Source organism: Equus caballus, chromosome 8, assembly GCF_041296265.1.
Source record: "Equus caballus isolate H_3958 breed thoroughbred chromosome 8, TB-T2T, whole genome shotgun sequence".
NCBI lineage: Eukaryota > Metazoa > Chordata > Mammalia > Perissodactyla > Equidae > Equus > Equus caballus.
Genome location: NC_091691.1, coordinates 60,458,302 through 60,480,721, shown reverse-complemented (window position 1 = coordinate 60,480,721; position 22,420 = coordinate 60,458,302). Strand labels below are relative to the sequence as shown.

At 38.4% G+C, this 22,420-nt stretch overlaps 1 protein-coding gene and 1 long non-coding RNA gene across 5 annotated transcripts in view; both read left to right on the top strand.

Moving 5' to 3' along the window:
• DSC1 (desmocollin 1) overlaps positions 1–4,396 on the top strand; it is a 30,513-nt gene extending 26,117 nt beyond the window's left edge. Inside the window, exons 14-17 of one of the 2 annotated variants that reach the window (XM_023647609.2) lie at positions 410–531; positions 1,310–1,564; positions 2,305–2,350; positions 2,432–4,155. In XM_023647609.2, the coding sequence (XP_023503377.1) occupies positions 410–531; positions 1,310–1,564; positions 2,305–2,340 (413 nt within the window). In that variant the 3' untranslated portion in view covers positions 2,341–2,350; positions 2,432–4,155. Of the gene's footprint in view, positions 1–409; positions 532–1,309; positions 1,565–2,304; positions 2,351–2,431 lie in introns of both variants that reach the window. The other variant, XM_070220855.1, reaches the window with a different exon arrangement.
• Positions 4,397–7,080: 2,684 nt separating this feature from the next.
• LOC138925388 (uncharacterized) lies at positions 7,081–9,254 on the top strand. Of its 3 annotated transcripts, none has more exons than XR_011441466.1 (2): positions 7,081–7,682; positions 8,934–9,254. It is a non-coding gene; the product is annotated as an uncharacterized lncRNA (long non-coding RNA). The 3 variants fall into 3 exon arrangements; XR_011441467.1 differs by having other exon boundaries at positions 7,081–7,801; XR_011441468.1 differs by having other exon boundaries at positions 7,081–8,819.
• Positions 9,255–22,420: the final 13,166 nt, after the last annotated feature.

The following is a 22,420-nucleotide window of genomic DNA, read 5'->3' as shown; positions in this document are numbered from 1 at the left end:
GCCCTTTGAGTGTGTTCTATATGGATTTTAAATATCAATAATACTAGCTTAAATTTCAATTAAATGAAGTTACTATTTCAGTGTGGAGGAAATAAGAGAAACTTTAAATTAATTCTTGATCTGGGAAGAAAGCTATTACTAAACTATGCTCACTTGATCCTTCTTAATTTTTATTGATTTATTTCTTACGTAGCCTAATAATATAACCTCACTAAGACAAAGATGGTCTATATAACAATACATTTGTTAATATTCTGTTTTAAATTTTATGACCCAAAGAGATAATTTCTGGAACAAATCTTTTAAAATTCTGTGAAGAAACTTTTAGAAAAATCATATGATTCAAATGATTTAATATATACTCAGCATGAAAAAAATACTCTTTTACTTAAATATTTTCATTTTTTAGGTATTCTGTTTACGTGTTTCTGTGTCACTGCTAAGAAAACAGTAAAGAAATGTTTTCCAGAAGATGTAGCCCAGCAAAATTTAATTGTATCAAATACTGAAGGACCTGGAGAAGAAGTAATGGTAAATCAGACTTCACTTTCCTTTGAATTGTATGGTGATCCGATGATGACAATTGATTACTACATAATAGTAATAATAATAATAATAATAGCTAATGTTTATTGAGCATTTACCATGCCAAGCAGAGTTCCAAGTGCCCTGCACATGTTAATTCATTTAAACTCCACAGTTGTATTGCATTAGTTTCCTAGGGTTGCCATGACAAAGTACCACAAACTGAGTGACTTAAACAATAGCAATGTATTGTCTCAGTTCCAGAGGCGACAAGTTGGAGATCAAGATGTTGGCAGAGCCATTCTCCCCCTGAAGGTGCTAGGGAACGATCTGTTGTTCCAGGCCTCTCTCTAGCTTCTGGTGGTACCCGGGCTTATGGCAAGATAAATCAGATCTTCATGTTGCATTCTCACTGTGTGCCAGTCTGTGTCCACATTTCCCCTTTTCTTGTAAGGGCACCATCATTTTGGATTAGGGACCAACACTAATTGAGTTTGAACTTATCTTAATTTAACTAATTACACCTGTAATCTACAATGTCTCTATCTTCAAGTAAGATCACATTCTGAGGCACTAAGGGTTAAGACCTCAACATATGAACTTTGGAGGCGACACAGTTCGACCCATAACACCCATGATATGGGTACAATTATTATCTTGACTTTCTGTATGAGGAACTGAGAGGCACAACAAGTAAGTGGTTTGCCTATGGTGGGAAGGAAATGAAAGCAAACTGTTAGTTTCAATTTGCTTCATCATTTTATATGTCTGATTTTATTTATAGGAGGCAAATATTAGACTCCCCATTCAGACATCCAACATTTGCGATACAAGCATGTCTGGTGGCACCCTTGGTGGCCAGGGAGTCAAAACACAGCAAAATTTTGAGATGGTCAAAGGTGGATACACTTTGGATTCCAGCAAAGGAGGTGGACATCAGACCTTGGAATCCGTCAAGGGGGTAGGACAAGGAGTAACGGATACTGGCCGATTCACATACACCGACTGGCACAGCTTCACCCAACCTCGGCTTGGTGAAGTAAGTGCCAAAGTCTTTAAGCTCATATTACATGAAAGTTAAACACTATTTATAAATCAGGATTTCCTGAAAATTTTCCTCCTTACTACTGGAACTCTTCGCCTTTTTAACGTTGAATTATCACAGATATGGATGTCAGGTTCAAACCCAGAAAGAAAAACGATCTTTTAAAATTCAATTTTTAAAATGAGGTTTACAAAACTTTCTCTAAGAGTGGCATATGTAGATATGTTTAGGAAGTATGAAAAGACTGATAGCTTCTTCCCTAAAAGTTACCAGGAAAATCACCTGGAGTGAAATATTTGCTATAGAGTAATGCACAGATCATAAATTAGAAACATCTTTCAGTGTGTTGAATCCTTCACGTGGTTATGAAGTCCTGGCTATCAACATCATCCAGATAGACTGTTAAGCTTTTATTTGGGGTTTTAGTTCCTTATTTTATGTTTAGATTAATCAATATAGGTTAATACTAGCCAGTTTAATGTAGTACCTTATTATAGCTATATGATAGCGTATAAACATAAGAATCATAGACTATATTGGTTTCAGAGATACAAAGAAGCTACAGAGGTATATTTCAACTATACAAATCTTATGTTCAAATGGGAAATTGTTAGTTGTATGATATATGCATAGCTTTAATTTTTATAAATGTGTTCACTAGGAGCATCTATATATTTGCTACATTTTAAGAATGAATATAATTCAGACCAATCATGTGCATTTTTTATATGTAGGAATCCATTAGAGGACACACTCTGATTAAAAATTAAACAGTAAAAGGTAAATCAAAGACATTATTTTTATGTTAGTATGTTTAGGTGTTTTAAAAGAAATAATAAAATGTGTTCTTTTGTGATACAGAAGGTGTATCTGTGTGGACAAGATGAGGAGCATAAACATTCTGAAGACTACGTGCGCTCGTACAACTATGAAGGAAAAGGGTCCATGGCCGGCTCGGTAGGCTGCTGCAGTGATCGGCAGGAAGAAGAAGGACTTGAGTTTTTAGATCATCTGGAACCCAAATTTAGGACGCTAGCGAAGACGTGTATAAAGAATTAAATGTGCCTTTAATAGAGTACCATCTACAAATGCCTATGTAGGAGTGTATTGAATATCAGATGGTAGCAGCATCTGCTAATGTGTTTATTGGAGGTAAACTTTGAGTCATGTATAGATAAGGATACTATAAATATGAAGCTCCCCTAAATTCTGCTTGTCTGATATGACTTCCATGTTCTCTAGAAATACAAGTTTCACTTGTTAATTTTCTTTTATATGCTTGTATATATTGCCCTTTCTGGAATGTACTATGTACTTTCTTGCATCTTCTATTTGAAAACTTGTTACTTCGTACGCTATGGAAGAGTAGGTGGGAGAGCTGGGTGTTGTGGAGGCTAATGAAAAATGAATTTTTATTTTAGATGAAAATTAAATATTTTCTCCAAAATCTTGGGGAGAACTATTTAGAAATATTGTCTTTGGTGACAGAGAATTGCTTCCTCTACCCAAGTGGCTATGTATGGAAGGATTTTTAAGTATTCTTTGGTGCAGTCTTCAATTTGGTAAATAAAAGCTCATTTCTCCCTACAATTTTAACTTGTGGAGGTGTACCCAGTACTGTTTTCTTTCAGGAGGCTTCAGAGCTTTGTCCTTGGGTCTCTGACTATGTGAATGTGTTATCAGGTTCCTACAGCTTCTAGGATTGTTGGAAAGGCATGGATTAGAACAAGCTCACAGCAGTTTGAGCCACAGAGATTTCATAAGGCTCATATGAAAGAATTTCCATGAAAGAATTGCAGCCTTAATACCAATGGGTTGACTCAGACCCACAAATATGTTTTGTTTTTACATAATGAGCTATTACCTTTTAAAAATACAAATACTTGGCAAGAACATGCACTCTCTAGTTTGACACAGGGCCACCATCTTCAAGCATTTGTGGAACTAGCCCAGCAGGTATGAGGCTTGCAACCCTCATACGCAGTGCTTAGGCCTTTGAACATGCTAAAAATTGAATGGCCATCCATATTGGAACCTAAAGCTCAATCTACATTAATTTACTTTAAGAAAATCAGAAATAAAGAGTTTGGCATATATATGTTAGAAAATTAAAATCTCTTAAAATTACATTTACCAAACATTTGTTGAATGATGGATAAATGAGTGAACACATAAGTTCATAAATTATTTTGAATGCATAATATTTTAATAGGATATTATATTTTATTCCTTTAGAAAAAAGCCGTGTATTTAAATAATATTTTAATAGTCTTTTGTGCCAAACTCTATAGATTTATAAACAATAACAATATATATCACATGGAAATTTCTCATTCAGACAAAAACTTTTTTTAATCTATTAACTAGTTAACTATTGAGAAAATGAGCAGTTGATTTTTAAAACTTTTGTGATTAGCCTCCTCATTCTCAGTTACAGTTTCTAATTAAAGGTGTTACTTGATACGACATTGGATATTAGAGCAGAGGAAAAAAGTTTTAGTAAGTAAGATTTTATTTTATAAGGTGTCCACAATGTATGCTTTTCATAGCCTTTGTGAGTAAAATAATTTTAGGGGGTAATACAATTCTGTTGTCTGATGTACTCGTTACTCTAACAATGACACCAGTTTTAAAATTTTAAAATATAATCTTATATTTCAGATATAATTTTATAGAAATTTTTATAGAAATTTTAAAATATATATTATATTTTGAAATTTTAAAATATATCATTAAAAATTTAGAAGTATATTGTGCTAAGTTATATTCTTGAATATAAGTGCAGAATGTTTTCTGAGCAATTAAAAATCATTAGCCAAACATTAACTTTTGTGTTTGTTTATGTATTCATATTTCTTCCATTTGTTTAATTATGAAAGAGAGAATTTATATCTGAACATAAAGTACAATTAAAGGCCAGTGGAAGATTTCTTGGTTAGCAAGAGAGGACACTCTAAGAGTGCTACCAGAATTATTAGAAAGTGTGGGAAATGAATCTGCATTAAGCAGTTTTGGCTAATTAAATGATTTCAAAATATCATTAAAATTTATCTCACAGAGGAACTATGACTGTTTTATGATATACTTAGGAATTTCAAAGTTATTCTCTGTTTACACTCAAAATTAAATGTTAATTTTATGATTGATGAAATTCACAAAACTCCACTGGACTATTTACAAGTTTAGTTTTGTAACAAAACTTTGTACTTTATAGATTGTTTTATATAAGTTAATTGTCGGTAAATTCATTGTCACTTAGTTAATCATGAATTTTTTTTATAATTAAATCTATAGTTAGGGAAAATATACAATTACATTTTCCTTATCTTGATTCAGATCTCAAACTATTTCATGTGAAAAAATTCCATGGAAGCACCAAGATAGACAAAAATTGGCATAACTGTTATAAATGAGCTTTGTTAAACAGTTTCTTAACTTTACTGAGCTTTTCATTCCTCCTGAGTTTATTAAAAATATTTTATAAAACGATATCAACGCATATGTTTACTTTTAGAAAATGGAATATGCTATGCTATTTGGAAAATATTCACAATATATGTTTTAGAGTTGAGGATTTTTATTTTCATAGAAAAGAAAAACTAACTCAGTTTTTGCAGTGTGTTAGTTATGAGTTCTGTACTAGCTGAAAATCCTAAATTAGATTAGGGTAATGAAACAAACAAACCATGTATATTGCTGCATCTCTCTGGTCTCTTTTATTTGCTTTTCTAATAAATCCGAAGGAACATTGCATTTGGCCAGATACTGCATTTGTTTTTCTACTTATGTAGGAAAAAGAAAATAGAACACAGCAGAACATAGCATTGCTAAGAATCGATAGACCCTTATGTATTTTGTAGGGCCCAATAAAAGTAAGCACGCATAGTTTTTAAAAACTCTTTGAAAGGATGGTGTTGCATAAAAAATAAAAACCACACTTAAATCACCTCAAATCCTAACCACTAACAATAAAATAACTATTTTCAAATATATGGAGTAATTTAGTATATAAGGAGCATTAAAAAACAAATGTGTGAAGTACATTCATAATACACATTTTGTGATGATAGATCAAATTATTTTAAAATGTCTACTTCTTAAAGTAGGTTTTTTTATTGATAGGAATAAAGTGTGCTTTGATAAAACCAAGCTATAGAGTTAGAAGTTTTTTATTTCCTAACTTTAGAGAAAAAAAAAACAATTAAAAACAAGTGTGGCCTTCCCCCATATTTGGCCTGAGAATACATAGGATTTCAAAATTTTTCATATTTAGTTGTCAGTATGTAACAATTAATGCCTGAAATTGTGGTGTTTTTGTTTGCCCATGTTTAGGGACCTTTAAATGCTATAACATGGAATTATTAACATTAAAAAGAAACTTCAAGGCTTTCTTTGAGATATCTGAGGTTTTATCTAGAATTCATACCCAAAAATTCATGTAGAATTATTTTGTCAAGTATAATTCGAGAAAAACTAAAAGGAACCCTATAGTTCAAAGTGGGAATGAAACAAATTCCTTGTTTTAGCTTTACCTCTCCTAAATATATAGAAAACTGAGGAATTAATGGGTGGACGACATTTATATAGTTCATTTATATAAAACTTAAGACCCAGGTTCACAAGGACATTTCGTCCGCAGTAGGCGTTCTACAACAGGGAGAGGTTGCTGTTCTACACGCACTCTATTTCTCTCCTCTGAGATCCCCACTGAGATTCTAAATCAGTGGTTCTTGAAGTGTGATTCCTGGACCAGCAGCATCAGCATCCCCTGGAAGCTTGTTAGAAATGCTAATTCTTGGATCCCTCCTCAGATCCATTAAATCGGAGACTCTGAGGGTGAGACCCTGCAGGTGTTCCTAACGTGCTATCAAGTTCACCTCAGTACTAGCTCCTTGCTACTCTGAGTTGTTCACATGACCTGAGAGCTTGGGAGGAAACTGGATTCAGGCCCCACCCCAAACCTGTTAGATCAGAGTCCGAGTTTTGACAAGATCCCTACGCACATGAAACATTGATATCACTGCATAGATGATCCTTTGAGACGAAACCTGCAAAAACTAATAGGTGAACAACACAATTAGTCAATTAGAGTGAGTGACACAGGGGGCCTCAGGCAGTAGGTCTACAGCTGACATGTGGTAGGGAAATTTGTCCCAGCTTACCTGGTGACCCAAATTCAAGATCACCTTGCCTCTTATCACAAAGCAGAACCCCCCACTCTGTGTTTTTATGTACCTGGATAATTGATTTTCCATGAAGTTTGTGGCTAACAGTGCCGTATATGAGAGGATATACAGTGACACAGAAGGTAACCAAGTTTAGGTTAATGAAATGTTGTTACCGAACCAGGTTTGTTTTGCCCACTGCACAGTATGCCAATCACTGAGACGACAAATTTTGCAGCAGAGAAAGGGTTTATTCATAAGGCAGCCAAGTGAGGAGACAGAACAAGTCTCAAATCCACCTCCCTGAAAATAGGAATCGGGGAAATTTATGGGATAAAGGGGCAGGGCGGTCTGAAGTGTGGGGGTAGACGATCGGAGATAAGGAACAGTGAGGTATTTGACGATCTGCACAAGCATGGTCAAGCTTCACAGCTCTTAATAGATGGGTGTTCACAAAGTGGTGGTATTAGCATAATGTCAGGGTGAAGTTTTTGGGCCCCCTGACATCAAAGGGGTACCTATCAGACATTTGAGCAGGTCCACTTGATGGGTCAGTGGTCTCTACTGGCCTGAACTGGACAAGGAGTCCACTTTCAGTTCAGGAAAAACAACTTAAGCACCCGTTACCATGGTGACCCAAGCATCAGAGATGTTATCTTGTTACCGAACCTGAAGTGAGTTCGCTCACCCGTTGCACAGCAAGCCAATCTCTGACACCGGATGTGGTGGAAGAAAGTACGAATTTTATTTTTGCACAGCGCTGAACAAGGAGAAAGGGCAGCAAATGCTGAAATCCCAAACTCCCCAAAAAGCTGAAAGGAAGGGTTTTTATTTGGGGTTTTAGGTAGGGGAGGGGGAGCACATGGCCTTGCTGGTCGGAGTTTTCCCGCCAGCCTGTCTTTGGCCTTGAGACACTTGCAGAGAGGAGGGAGCCCGTGACCTTGCTGGTAAGCAGCTTTCCCACCAGCCTGTATCTCTTTGTGGGGAGGAGATGATCCAGGTGCTTGTCCTTGACGGTGTCTGTCTTCAGGGAGGATTGTGGATTCTGGAGCCAGGAAGCCAGAGAGTAAGCAGGAAATGAGTGTTTTGGTTTTAATCCCATATATGCTGAGTTTAATGTGGGGAAACTGATATTAGGTTTGGTATCAATCTATAAGGATCCCAGTGGGAGTGTGGGAATATATTGCTTTCTACCTGACTTTTAAGAAGCTGCAGCACAGCTAACAATGGATGGGGAAACCATGAAAGGCTACAGTTAATAACTGCCTGGAAAAAGAAACCAGTTACTAGCTAGCTAATCATTAATGGCTACCTTGCCACTGGTTTCAACGTTCATTGCCACTTTACTTAGCAAATTTATCTTGCTACCTCATAATTAAGAAAAAAATCACATTTTGACATTAATTTATTTTTGGTCAGGCCTATCCAACAAATTAACCAAATCACATTTAAAAACCAAACTGAATAACCCTGACAGTTTAAAACAACACACTTGCAGTCTCCTGAGATCATTTTGGGACATAGATGTCTTCATGTATTCTTTTCTTACTGAGCCAGTTTATCGCCATGTATGCTTTTAATGTTTTATTTTTCTGGGTGTAGCTGACTTTGAGTATCATAGATATGGCTAAGAAACTGTCAGGACCAGTTGTGTTAATATTAAGTAACCATATTCTGTCATGATTATTTCTACTTGTTTCAGACTGGGAAATCAGGCAGAAGAAAATTAAGACCAATTTTCAGAGTTGTTTAATTTTAATTTAATATTAATGTATTCTTAATAATAGATATAAAATAATATAAGTATATAATATACATAATTATGAAGCACGTTGAATATTAATATTAAATACTAATTTGATATTTATACTTAAATATACTTAAACATTAAAAGAACACTTGCCACTGACAAACACATGTCCCTTGGCATTCCTTGGGTGTCATAGCAGAGACTGCTGGCTGTCTGCCAACTATCTCCTAATCTAGTTCTTTCTTAGAGATGAAACTCTGATTTCATTTCGGGCTGCTGTTTGCCAACCCTCTTGAATGAAGTCTAACCTGTCCTAAATTGTGGGCAATGAGAAGTAAGTGAAATGCTGTGTAGGAGATATTCTGAGTAGGTGTCTTAAAGGAGCTGATTCACTTGAAAGATGTAGGGTTTTTCTTTTTGCTTCCCCCAATTGTATGTCATGATCTAGAATACAGATGTGATGCCTGGTGCTCAAGCAGCCATCTTGTGATGCTTCAAATAGGAAGCCATGAGCCATTTGTTGAGAATTGTGGAGCACAAAGATAGAAGGAGCCTGGATGACTTTGTGGAGCCTCCAAACCCGCCCTGGACTTCCTGCCTCTAGACTTATTCACTTGACTGAATAAATCTTTGTGTGTTTAAGCAATGAAATTTTAGGTTTTCTGTTAAATGTAGCTGAATCTAATCTGATAGAAGGAGAGAATGAAGACTGGATGGAATTAACTGATTTACCTAAGTCATAATTTAATAAACTTCATCTGCCTGGGTACTCATTTTCTTTTGGCTAAGATTTCAAAAATGGTTAGTCATAAAGATATTTCAGTGTTCTCTAAACAGACGGAAATGAAGTGAAGTATTAATTATTTCATGGAAATCAAAGAAGAGTGCCTTTTCCGGGTGACTTGAAAATACTCTTTTCCATGTTCTCTAAAGTCAGAAGCCTGCCTTTGTAGGAAGCCATAAATCTAGGGGTAAGGCAATCTGGATTCTTCTATACTGTTATATGGTCTTAGGAAGTCATCAAATCTCATTTACTTCAATCTCTTCAACTATAAAAAGGATTTTATTTATTGATTTTATCAGCTAAACTGTGATGTTCTTCAAAGCAAGGATGACATTTTATTCATTGTTGTATTCTTCCTTACACCTGTGCTCGACAAGGTGGGGGTTTTTTCATGTATATGTGGCATTTAATATTTAATTGATGCATTAACTTAAGAATTTAAATGAAAAAAATCTTCCCTAAAGACACACATTTTAAAATTTAGCATATTGTTTCCACTACTTCATCCTCTGTCTCTACGAATTGTGCGATCAAATCGGAGTGTTCCCTTGAGTCTGAAAGATTGGACATTTGGTTGCATTCTAATAGCCTGAGGCATATTCTCATTTTTCAGTTAATTAATACCTAGGCAAATAAAAGTAAATATCACTTATTTTCTTATTAATTAATCTAATGAATTTTCACCACAACTTAAAACTTTTTTTATGCCTACTTGAATAGACTTCAAAATGAGTAAAGGTGAGTTTAACAAACACAGGAAATTACAAAAGTTTCAGCATGTGACAAAGAAGACAATTTTATGGTTTTGCTGTATGACAAATGGTGATTCCAGATACTAATTGAGTTAGTTGAAATTGTGCTGTTCCACATTAGAGGCTATATAAAAAGATATTTTTTAAGTGATCTCAGTGAATTGGCTAGAACTGGCATTAGACTACCTGGTAACAGAAAGAAATGTGGCTTAAACAAGGGAAAAGTTTATTTTCTCTAGTGTAAAACAGGTTCAGAATCTTGGTCTCATACGGAGGTTTCTTAATGTCATCAATGTCCCGGCAGCTTTCTCTTTTCTGCTCAACCATACTCTGTACAAACTGCTTGAAATCACAAGACAACCGATGTAACTCGAGCTGTCGCGTCTGTATCTATAGCAGGAAAAAAGGGGAAAAAGGAAGCCTTTCATTTAAGGGAACATTTCCAAAAGTTCCTTCCAACAACTTCTGCCTACATACCCTTAGGAGAACTTAGTCACATGTCCATTTCTGTCTACAAAATAGAGTGAGAAATGTGGTTTTTCAGCTGAGCAAGTCAGTTGAGCAAAGTCAGGACACTGTAACTAAGGAGGATGCTGAATAATGATGTGAGATAATCTGGGAGCAAATATGCATAGGAGGAATACTATTTCTTCTTCTCTCTTTTTTTTTTTTTGGTGAGGGAGATTGGCCCTGAGCTAACATCTGTTGCCAATCTTCCTCCTTTTTTTTTTTTCTCCCCAAAGCCCCAGTACATAGCTGTATATCCTAGTTGTAGGTCATTCTAGTTCTTCCAAGCCGGAAGCTGCCACAGCATGGCCTAAGTGGTGTGTGGGTCTGTGCCTGGGATCTGAACTGGCAAACCCGGGGCCACCGAAGCGGAGCATGCAAACTTAATCACTCGGCCACGGGGCCCTCCCCAAGGAATACTATTTCTTATTCATAACCAATGTAACCCTGCCCCAGGTCAATATGATTCTTAGCAAAATATTTCTTTCTTACATAACAGGTAACACACTGTGTAGTTACAGTGGAGAGACATCCTCTTTCATTTGCTAAGTTTTATAAAATATCACAGGACAAAAACTTATTTTAAAAGTCACATAAATAAAATATAAATAAAATAAAATAAAATGAAAGTCACATAAATAAAACTTCAATTTTCTTCACATAAGTAAAGCCTGATTGCATCCTCAGGTCAGATGTGGCCTGCAAATTTTTTGGCAGGGGAAGGTGAGGGGGAAAGATTTTACAGTTGAGAACAATTATGAATAATTGCTACATTAAAAATCAGGACATTTTGCCCAAAATGCAAATTTGTGACTTCTTTTGAAAAATTCTCAGGTCTGGTAACATTAAGTCCATTTTCCCAAAGGCCACCAATTGGCTGGAAGTGACAAGTGGCTTTCTCAGTGTCCTCTACCAGTGCCAGTGCCCTCTGAAGTTTATCACTGAGGTCTCAGGAAGGCTGTCAATTGTCGCTTATCATGATACTTGTACTGTTGTTTTCTGAAGGTAGATATGGGGGAAAAAAGAGACGTATTTTCTATACTCTTATCTTTCTCAAAAGCAGAATAATAAAAAGGGCTGGTCTTTTCAACCAACCTGACTTAGGTGTTATTATTCCTATTTACTAACAGGAATACTGAGGCTGAGAGAGGTTAGCTGACTTGGACAAGATCAGACTGCCAGGTTCTCATAGAGCCAAGATTTAAGTGAAGTCTGACCAGCGATTGCCCCCGAACATGTCTCTTCAAATGGCCTTCTCATGTCCGTAACACAATGAAAAACAATGTTTATAGCTTCTTAATCCTGAATGAAAGATATACTTCCTAGGAATTTGTGTTAAATATTTCATTCATTTACATCCTTCTAAAATGTAAATTTTGATCTCCAGCTGGGAAATTTCTGTGGGAAGGAGGGAGCCACAGCACAATCTTCCTCACATCAGAGCAATCATCTCCACACCAGAATCGATGGGTTAAGTAGACGGATGGCTTACATTTGGGGTTACCCTAACTATCCACATACTGATGATAATCAAGTTTCCATCTCCAGATTGGACATCTCTTTTGAATTCCACATCCACATCGCTCACAGAAATCTCAAACTCGCTATCTTCAACAGCAAATTATCTAACTCCACAAACTAGCACTTCCCTGCTGTCTCCATCTTTGTTACAAACAGTGTCATCCACTCTCTGTCCAAACGTGTGTCAAACTCAGAATTCTGCAATTATCTGAGCATATGAAGAATAGAAAATTAATGGACTCCAGAGAAGACAGATTTATAAAGCAAAGAACTACAATACTGTGGTGAGATAACAGATAACAGAGGCACATATCAGAGCCTGTATGCACACAGACGACTCTCCATGCTTTCCCCACGTGGGGAAGTCCGGGAAGGCTCCCTGAGCAAGGTGGAAGGAGGCACTGTAGGTGAAGTGGAAGGAAGGATCCCCAAACGAAACAAAGCCAAAAGCAAATAACCAAAAGCAAAACAAAACAAGCAGAAAACAAGAACTATTAGAGTTCCGAAAAAAACCAATTTGGAAACCACTATTATGGAGAGTGGGTTGGAGGGGTTGTAGAGCTGGAAGACCAGTGAAAATGGTCCAGATGACAGACGAGTGATCAAATACAGCAATAAAGCTGGAGATTGATGGAATGTGAGGGGGAGGCGAAGAGAGGGTGTCTAGGATGACTTCCTGGTTTCTTTCTTGAGTAAGTGGGAGAATCACAAAACCATTAACTATAACGAGAAGAAAAGCAAAGCGATTTTGTTATGGAAAGATAATGACTCAGTTTGGGACATTTTGAACTTGAGGTATTTGTGGGAGTTCCAGGAAGGTACTGCCTATCTCAAAGTTGGAAAGAAAGGACGTACTTGATGCTACCACCTCCACTCCCACTCTTTATTGCTTAATATCCATGTAATCCATCGCCAGATACTGGAAATTCATTTACAGCAGGGACCACTTTTTATTTAGCTTTATATCTAAGTGACTAGAGGTATAAAAACTTTTCTCTGTATGGATATTCAGAGCATCTTTTCTTTCCTCTGTTCCATGAGGACAACCTGGGCATTCCCCCTTATACCTCCTTCCTTCCCTCCCTCCCATTTCCCCCACACCTCAACCCCACTCTAGACTCTAGGGTTTTGTTAGGAAAATCAAGCTAGTCAGTAATATGCTAGTGAGGATTACTACTGAGTGCAACAAAATGAATGTGAGAAAGAAGGATGTGAATTATATCTCAATAAAGCGCTTTCAAAAAAAGAAAGAGGAGAGAAGAGAAAAAAAAGAGCTCAGAGGATAAGGCAGTGGTTGATTTTATTTTACGCGATGATGGTTTTGATGAGAAATAGAAAGAATAGAAATGGAAAGTATAGAAAGAGAAATAGGAAAAAGTTACATTTAAATTTTCAGGAAGCAGCAGCAAACTGTGTAAGGGATATGGAGAAGCTTAGCTATGGGAAGAAAAGATTTTAAAGATAGTTTCCGTGTATTAAGAATACCTCCTGAAAAGGTTAGAAATGGTGTGAAGTACTTGGACAGGATTCTGTTTTACTGACTGTGTTTACTAGAAAGCTCCCTCTGCTGAGAGTAGACCTGGGTAGGGGCAGGCAGGAACACTCACACAGCTAGCCTGGTAAATGTTTATCGAGTGGTTAGCTTGTTTGGTTTTTTTGAGTTTTATTGAGGTATATTGACAAACAAGATATATACATATAAAGTGTACAATGTGATGATTTAATATACATATGCTTCATGAAATGACTACCAGAATCGGGTTAATGAACACATCCAACAACTCATATAGTTAACTTTTTTGGTTTGTGTGTGTGATGAGAACACTTGAGTTCTGTTTTCTATGCACAGTTCCAGTACCCAACACAGTATCATTAACTAGAGTCACTGTGTCGCACTTAGATCCCCAGAGTTATTCATTTTATAGATGAAGGCTTGTATCCTTTGACCAGCATCTCCAGTCTGCCCCACCTCCCAGACCCTGACACCACATTTTAATCTTCATCAGGATATCTCTCTATATCTATAGCTTGCTTGCTCTATCTATCTATCTATCGTCTGTCTATCATCTATCTCTCTGTCTATCTCTTTCTGTGTCTATCCATATCTGTTAACTGGCTTCCCCAAAACTGATGAGGTGAGCAAATTAACCATAGTTAAATAAATTAACCCCTGCTGTTACTTTCTCTGGAGCAAGCTAAGTAGAATTATCTATACGAAATGCAGCTTAATTGCAAATCAACGCTTGTAATTAGGAATTCTGGGACTTGTTATTTTCAGTTTGAGCCTCATGTTTATGGCCACTGTTTATTAATGCTTTGCATATGCTTTCTGCAACCAGAAACTGCATGAAACTCTCATGTCTCATTTTCAGCGGTTCTGAAGCATAACAGCGTCTGTATGGGGTTTCTTCTCAGAGGCTCGTGTGTAAATTTCAGGTTTGCTTATAACCAATATTCTACATGTGATTATCTTAAAGCCACATCATAATTTGTTAATCATTAGTCTGTGGATTACAGGTAGTTGGATAGCATATATATATTTATTCAACAAATATTTACTGAGGGCCTGCCTTGTGACAGGCACAGCTGTAGGGCCTGAAAGCAGAGACCAATCTAAGCCCTCATGAAAGTTACATTCTAACACAGAGACATGGATCAAGAAAGAAAAATAAGTAAAATGTGAGAGCTGGACGGCAGGATTGAGTAGTTTGTAGTAGACCAATGCTCCCACTGAGACTAACTAGGAGGCCTGGATAAAATGCAAAATCCATCTGTTGAGAGCTATCAGCAAGCTGCAGAATCAACAAGAACTGGAGAGGCTAGTATTCCAGAGAGGCGAGCACCAAAGAAAGGTGAATTTATCTTTTGTAAGATAACTTCACTTTTTTCCCAGGGAACATTTGAAGATACTGGACACAGGTTTGTTGCTGTTAGTGCTGTCCAGTCGATTCTGACTCCTAGTGACCCTGTGTACAGCAGAGCAGAGCCCTGCCTGGTCTTTTTAGGTCATCCTCTCACCTTCCAGTGCTTTATCAGACTATGCTCTGCTGCTATTCATAACGTTTTTGTGGCCAATTTTTTGGAAGTGGGTGGCCAGGTCCTTCTTCCTAGTCTATCGCATTCTAGAAGCTCCAGCTGAAACCCATCCACTGTGAATGATGGCATAGCTTTCAGCATCACAGCTGCCACAATGTGACAACTGACAGACAGGTGGCGTGTTTCCCTGATGGGGAAAGCAACCCTGGTGGAGGCAGTGAGAGCACTGAATCTTAACCTCTAGACCACCAGGGCTGGCAGCGAATCCAGGCTTGGCCAAAGCAGAAGGCCACTGCTTGGGAAGAGAGAAAGTAATGGAGATTTTAGCAATTGCGTGGGGCCAAAGTGACAAAATTAGAGACTGGAGAGATTTCTCTGACTTAAGGTTTCCCTTCAAGATATTTGTCGAGTCCTAAACCTTCATGGGACAGGAAGCTAACAAACTAAGCCAAACCTTCGTATAAACAGAAAGGAGTTTCCACAGTCTCAGGAAAAAAAGGTCTCTAGGGTGAAGGAGCCACAGTAAACTCACCAGGCTCTTAGTTAAAAACCCTAGAAAGTAATCAGAGCTTTGAAATTGTAATGGGAATGCCTAGAGAAGGCCTCACTGAGAAGGAGACATAAGAGTCAAAACCTAAAGGAGGTGAGGGAGCAGGCAGTGTGGCTGTTTTGGAGAAGAGTGGTCCATGTAGAGTGGAGGGCCAGAGGAGGAGTGTGCTTAGCTTGTTCAGGGAACAGCAAAGAGCCCAATGTGGCTGCAGCACAGTGTGTGAGGGAAGGGTAGGAAGAGTCGGGGTCACAGAGATCATGGTGGAGTGTGCAAGGCCATATGAACCACTGGAAAATCTTTGGATTTGATCTAAATGACCTAAGAAGACTCTATTTTAAAAATGTTTTCATTTTGGAATCATTCTGGAGGAGTCTGGGTAGACAAATGTCACGATCTGACTGCTGGATTAAAAAGAGACCAAAATGAGGAGTGTTGGCAGTTGAAAGACTAAGTAGGAGGTTTTTGTTTTTGTTTTGTTTTTTTGAGGAAGATTGGCCCTGAGCTAGCATCTGCTGCCAATTCTCCTCTTTTTGCTGAGGAAGACTGGCCCTGAGCTAACAACCATGCCCATCCTCCTCTACTTTATATGTGGGACGCCTGCCACAGCATGGCTTGCCCAGCAGTGCTATGTCCACACCAGGGATCTGAACCGGTGAACCCCAGGCTGCTGAAGCAGAACGTGCGGCTGTGCCACTGGGCCAGACCCCAATTAGGAGGTTTTTTGAGTAGCCCAGGCGAGAGTTGACAATGGATTGGACTGGGATGGAGATGGTGAGGAGGGGATGAATTCCAGGTATATTTTAAAGGTGGAGTTCATAGGACTTATTGACAGATTGGATTCAGAGTATAAGACAAAAAGAGGAGCCAAGGAAATCTACAAGATCTAAACAATTGAAAGGATGGAGTTGCCACTAATTGAAATGGAGTTGCCATTGTGGGGTGTGCATTTTTCATGGAGAAGTTCAGGAGCCCAGAATTGGAAAGATTAACTTCGCATGTCTACTAGACGTCTAAGTTAAGATTTCATGTGGCAGTTGGAGCCTGGAGTTCAAGGGAGAGGGCTGGCATAGAGCTTTAGATATGCCAGTCACCAGCATGGAGATAGTGTTTAAAGCCAGAAGCCCAAACGAGATCAACAAGATAGCAAGAGTAGACGGAACCAAAAGAATGGTCCAACAACTGTGTCCTGGGGCCCTCCACTAGTAAGAGAGAATGGAGAGGAGGAGGAATCAATCGATGAGGCAGAGAAGAAAAACCAGAAACCAAGTGAAGAATGTGTTTCAAGGACGGGTGTACCAACTCCGTAACTAAGACAATTAGATGAACCTGAAAAACGCCACTAACTTTAGCAATACAAATGTCTCTGTAACCTTTGTAAGAATACTTTTAGTGAAGTGGTAGGAGGGAAAACCTGATTAGAAAGGGTTCAAGAGATAATGAGAAAAGAAACTGAACACAGTAAATATAGAACAGCTTTTCCCAGAATTTTTTCCATAAAGGAGAGCAGAGAAATGGGGTGTGATAGCTAGAGAGAGAAATAGGATATGGAAACGTACAGATTTCTGAGGGGTTTTTTGTTTGTTCTTTTAGTTGAGTGTAGTTCAGTTTATTTACCATTGGGGAAGACAGAGATGGATTAAACTGACAGTGCAGGAGAGAAGGAGCAGAGCTGCTAGAGCAACATCCTGGAGAAGGTGGGAGGAGATGGGAATGAAACCCAAACGGAGGAGTAGACAGTACCCACGAACAGAGGCACTTCTTCCACAGTATAGAAGAAAAGAACATGTATATGGTACAGATGCAGGCAGGTGGGTGGATGCCACGAAGCCTGTAGAAGTTCTCTTGATAATCTCTATTTTCTTTGTGAACTAGAAAGCTAAGTCAGTAATTGAAAGTGAGGATAAAAGAAGATGTATAGGAGGTTCGAGCAGAAATAAGGAAGTATGAAAATATTGCCAAGGAGAATGGGGAAGTGAATGGGTTAGGCAATTAGACTAAGACTGCGGGGCAGTACTCAGGGTTGCTTAAAGTAAAGATCATGACCTTAAAACGAAACTCTGGAACTTGTATATGAGTTTCTCTCTAGCCACATTCAATTGTGAGTGTGTAGCAGCTGGGAAGGTGGAGAGATACACTTAATGGGGGAGTGACTTTTTTTTAATAAAGATTGGCCCTGAGCTAACATCTGTTGCCAATCTTTTCTTTTTTCTTCTCCCCAAAGCCCCCCAGTACAAAGTTGTACATTCTAGTTGTAGGTCCTTCTAGTTGTGCTACACGGAACACCGCTTCAGCATGGCTTGATGAGCGGTGCCATGTCCACACCCACAATCCAAACCAGTGAAACCCTGGGCCTCCGAACCGGAGCTCGTGAACTTAACCACTTGGCCATGGAGCTGGACTCTGGGCAGTATCTTTGACTCCCCGGGGAGAATCAGCTTCCTAATTTTTGTCAGTCTGACGGGTGTATAAGGATATTTTATGATTTACATATACATTTCTGTTTCTTAAAATATACTTTGTAGGCTTTGAGATTCCTCTGTGGTAAAATTTCTGGTCACACTCTTTGCCCATTTTTTTCTATTGAGGTTCCTATCATGTTTCTATTGATGTTTAGAAGTTCCATTCATGTTCTAGATATTATTCCCTTGTCTGTTTTAGTCATAACTAATGTCTTCTCCCAATCTATCATCTATTAACTTTATTCATGGTGTCCTTTGTTGAATAGAAAGCCTGAATTTTAACATGATCAAATGTATCTTTTTTTAATTTGTTTATGGTTTATGCATTTTGGGTATTATTTCAAAAATCTTTCTCTACCCTGGGTCACATGGATGTTTTCCGATATTGTCTTCTGTTAACTTCATGTCTTTGTCCCTCAAAAAAGTTTAACCCATCTGGAGGCCACTTTGCACGTGGTGTTAAGTTGGGAATCAGTTTTGTTTTCCTCTAATAATAAGACAGTTTTCTTGATGCCACGACTAAATAACTTCCGCTTTTCTCAATGGTGTGCGTTAGCCCCCCTTTTATGAGACATTCAGCTCCCATTTCGGCACTGGTCTCTTTCTGAAAGTTAAAACCCATTAGCCTATTTGCCCGTTCTGGTGCAAAAATCACACTAGAAATTCTTGGTAGGCCCATTTCACATTTTAATAAATGTACTGATACGTGTCCGTCAAGTTTGAGAACAGATTAGAAAATCCCACCCTGCTAAATTTGAACCAAGACATCACTTTAACATGCCAACAAATATTAAAAATAGAAAAAGAAGGGGCCAGCCTGGTGGCCTAGTGGTTAGGTTCATGCGCTCTGCTTTGGTGGTCTGGGTTCGCAGGTTTGGATCCTTGGTGTGGACCTAGCACTGCTCGTCAAGCCATGATGTGGAGGCATCCCACATAAAGTGGAGGAAGATGGGCACAGATGTTATCTCAGTGCCCATCTTCCTCAAGCAAAAAAGGGGAAGATTGGCAACAGATGTTAGCTCACGGCCAATCTTCCTTACAAAAAAAAAGTAGAAAAAGAAAAGCAAAAAACTATTTACCAAAAAAATGCTCAGGAATCATTCATTCATTTACTCACTCATCCAACAAATAGTTATTAGCTGTCTACCATGGGCCAGGATTCATGATGCATAGCGCTGGGGACACGGCATAAACCAAGAAACACAGGTCACTGCAGTCAGGAAAATGTACCGTCTTTGGTGAGAAGTATTAATCAAATAATTACTCAAATTTAATACTGTAATTATGACAAGTGCTTTAAAAAGAGGCAGCTGTTTAATCAGGAAGATTTGACCTGGTCAGAGAGGAATTGATCTGATAGGGGAGAAAATGAAAGTTGATATTTTTATGACAGGTGTGAATTAACCAGGCCAGAAAGACGGAAGAAAGTTCCAGATCGAGGAAAGAACATGTACAATGCGCCTGTGGTAGAAAGCTCCTCCTAAGTGTGAAGGTCTGAAAAAATAGAGGTGTGTTTGTGTGTGGCAATGTTTAGAAGTCAGAGGGAGCAGGAGGAGCCAGCCAACAAGAATGCATAGACACAGCCAGCAAGCGAAGACAACAGCAGATGCTGTTGTCAAAACCAAGATCAAACGTTCTAGATGAGGTTATCTCACAGAACGTGAGTTTCTCGTCTCTAGGCCTATCTAAGAAGAGGGTAACATTTCATAATCCACGAACAGATTTAACAAGTGTTTTTCTATTGGTGATTTTTCATCCTTATGGAATGCTGTTTATGTATCCTTTTGCACTTAACTTGAGATTAATCTCTTTTCTTTTACAAAGGAGTCAGCACGATGAAAATCTCAGATGGAGAGTGCCTCTTGTCCTACCCAGTTATTTTATACACCCTCAGGCAGTTCCTTGAGCACGTCCCCTTTCTGTCTTCTTTGCCACAGCATCTCAAAGCCAAGGACCATGCCTGAGACATAGTGGATGTTCAATAAATACTTGTTGCATTAGTTGATCAGTAAAGCAACAAATGGAAATTTTGTAGTTTTAAGGGTATCTTCATTCACAGCACTCCTAGGGGGCATATGTCAGTGGCATCTATGAGGCAGAGCAGACATTGTGAACCATCTCTGCTCATAGTCAACACAATTACCTCAGAATGCATTCATTGACTTCGTTTTATTGAAAGTCTATTAAGGGAAAAGTACCGTAATAAGAATTGATTTATAGTTTATTTCACCCTCTATCCCTTATTTATTTCAAAAATATACTTTGAAATGTCAGCACCAGCCCACTGGTGCAGCGGTTAAGCGCACACATTCTGCTTCGGTGGCCCGGGGTTCCCCAGTTCCGATCCCGGGTGTGGACATGGCACCACTTGGCAAGCCATGCTGTGGCAGGCGTCCCACATATAAAGTAGAGGAAGATGGGCACAGATGTTAGCTCAGGGCCAGTCTTCCTCAGCAAAAAGAGGAGTATTGGCGGCAGATGTTAGCTCAGGGCTAATCTTCCTCAAAAAAAATTAATTAATTAAAACAATAAAAAATATATACTTTGAAATGTAACGGAAATTGAGTTTGATTAGTACACTATGTTTTATTTGAAAAGGGAATTTCAAAGAAATAGGGACAATATTAAAAAATAAATATTGTATTTATTGGACAATGAAACATTTAAAAAACTTTTCTCCCATTATAAAAGGATTCTCATAAAAAAAAATTTGTCCCAATTTTCAAAAAGTACACAACTAGCACAAACCTTGGCACTTCATCCTAGTGTTGCATAGTTAATCCATTTGCATCAGACAAGGTCTGGGGGTTCATGTTGACAGGTGGGGGTTCCAGGATTTGGGAGTGGTGAGTGAGTTAACACTGGGGTTCAGCCCTATCCCTGGACCTGGGGAGAGGTGATGGAAGAACAGGAACCAGGCAGCCATCCTGGGGATGAGGTGGGGTGGGGGATATGAGTGGGTTGTAGAGATATGGTAGCACAGTGGCAGGGGGGAGTGGGGTACCCATAGTAACTAACACTTAGGGAACGCTTAGCATATGCCAGGCTTTATTTTGCATGTCTTTCATGGATCATATCATTTAATTTTGCAACAACTCTGAGAGGTAAATAACAGTGCTCATTTTATTGGGGTTATCAGATGTTTTCCTCTCTATTCTCACCTATAAAGTAACTGGACAATGTCCTTTAGTCTTGTTTTTTTCCCTTAGGCCTGTATTTCTTTTGCTTTTGGCTTCCATCTTATGTCATACGCCATGCCGAGATAGATTCGCCCTAAAGATCAAGTGTCCGTGTGGACCCTGCTCCCCAGGCTCCGGCAGCTGGAGGACTGGCAGGAATCATGCCCAGAGCTCTCAGGGAGAACTGTCACCATGTACACATCAGTGAGTAAGAGGGGGTTTTTTTGTTGCCATTAATATGTTTAGTTTCTGGTTTCTGAAATTAGAAAACTGTGAAGCTCGGCTGCCCAGATGGGCTCCACGGGCCTTCCGCTGCTGTCTGTTCATCTCTTTAAGGACAACTGTGGTTCCGACTTTCTATCTGCAAATAAATACCCATTTCCAGCCAAGCTTCTCCAAAAATCCACCACAAGAAGTCTAAATGGTTTAATTTTAGAAGTGGAATATACCATAGACAGCATCCGGTATTACTTTAATTATCTTACTTAATGAATGGGAGTGCTGACACCTGAGAGGTTACTTGAGCAGCCCAAGACACAAAGGAGGTTGCTCCTGAGTTTGGGTCCCACGCACCCTTTAATATAGTACAACGGAAAACCGGTTCAAGTCAGCAGAATCATCTTCACAGCCAGAAGACATTCTTAAAATAACAAAATTCCTCTACTCATATTGCATTTCATGTTACACCTGTTGTTTCAAAATTGTATTACAGAGGAATCCATTTCAGTGACTACATCGTCTAGTCCAAACACATTGAATAAATTGAGATGCTTGTTTAGAATAAGTAGTTTATATTTCATTCCTTTGTTTAGAAAAATTTCATGATGAAACAAAAAAAAATCAACTTTTAATAGCCTCAATCAGTTACCTAGTGTGAAAAATGAAAATAAATATCTAAGATGAATTCTTTTCAAATTGCTCTTCCACCCTTTCCTGGAATGAGAAAAAACATGAGCCAGCCTTAAGGCATTAAAGGTTAAAGAGTAGGCAAGAGCATGGAAATGTCCTATTGTCAAGGACGATGATGATGGCCTGAGAAGATTTCCAGAACCTACAACCAGCTTGCTTCTCCATCCTCTGGAAAGCTTCATGCCAGAGATTATGATGTCATCATTAACAGGAGGAGGTGTGTTTATAAAATCATTGC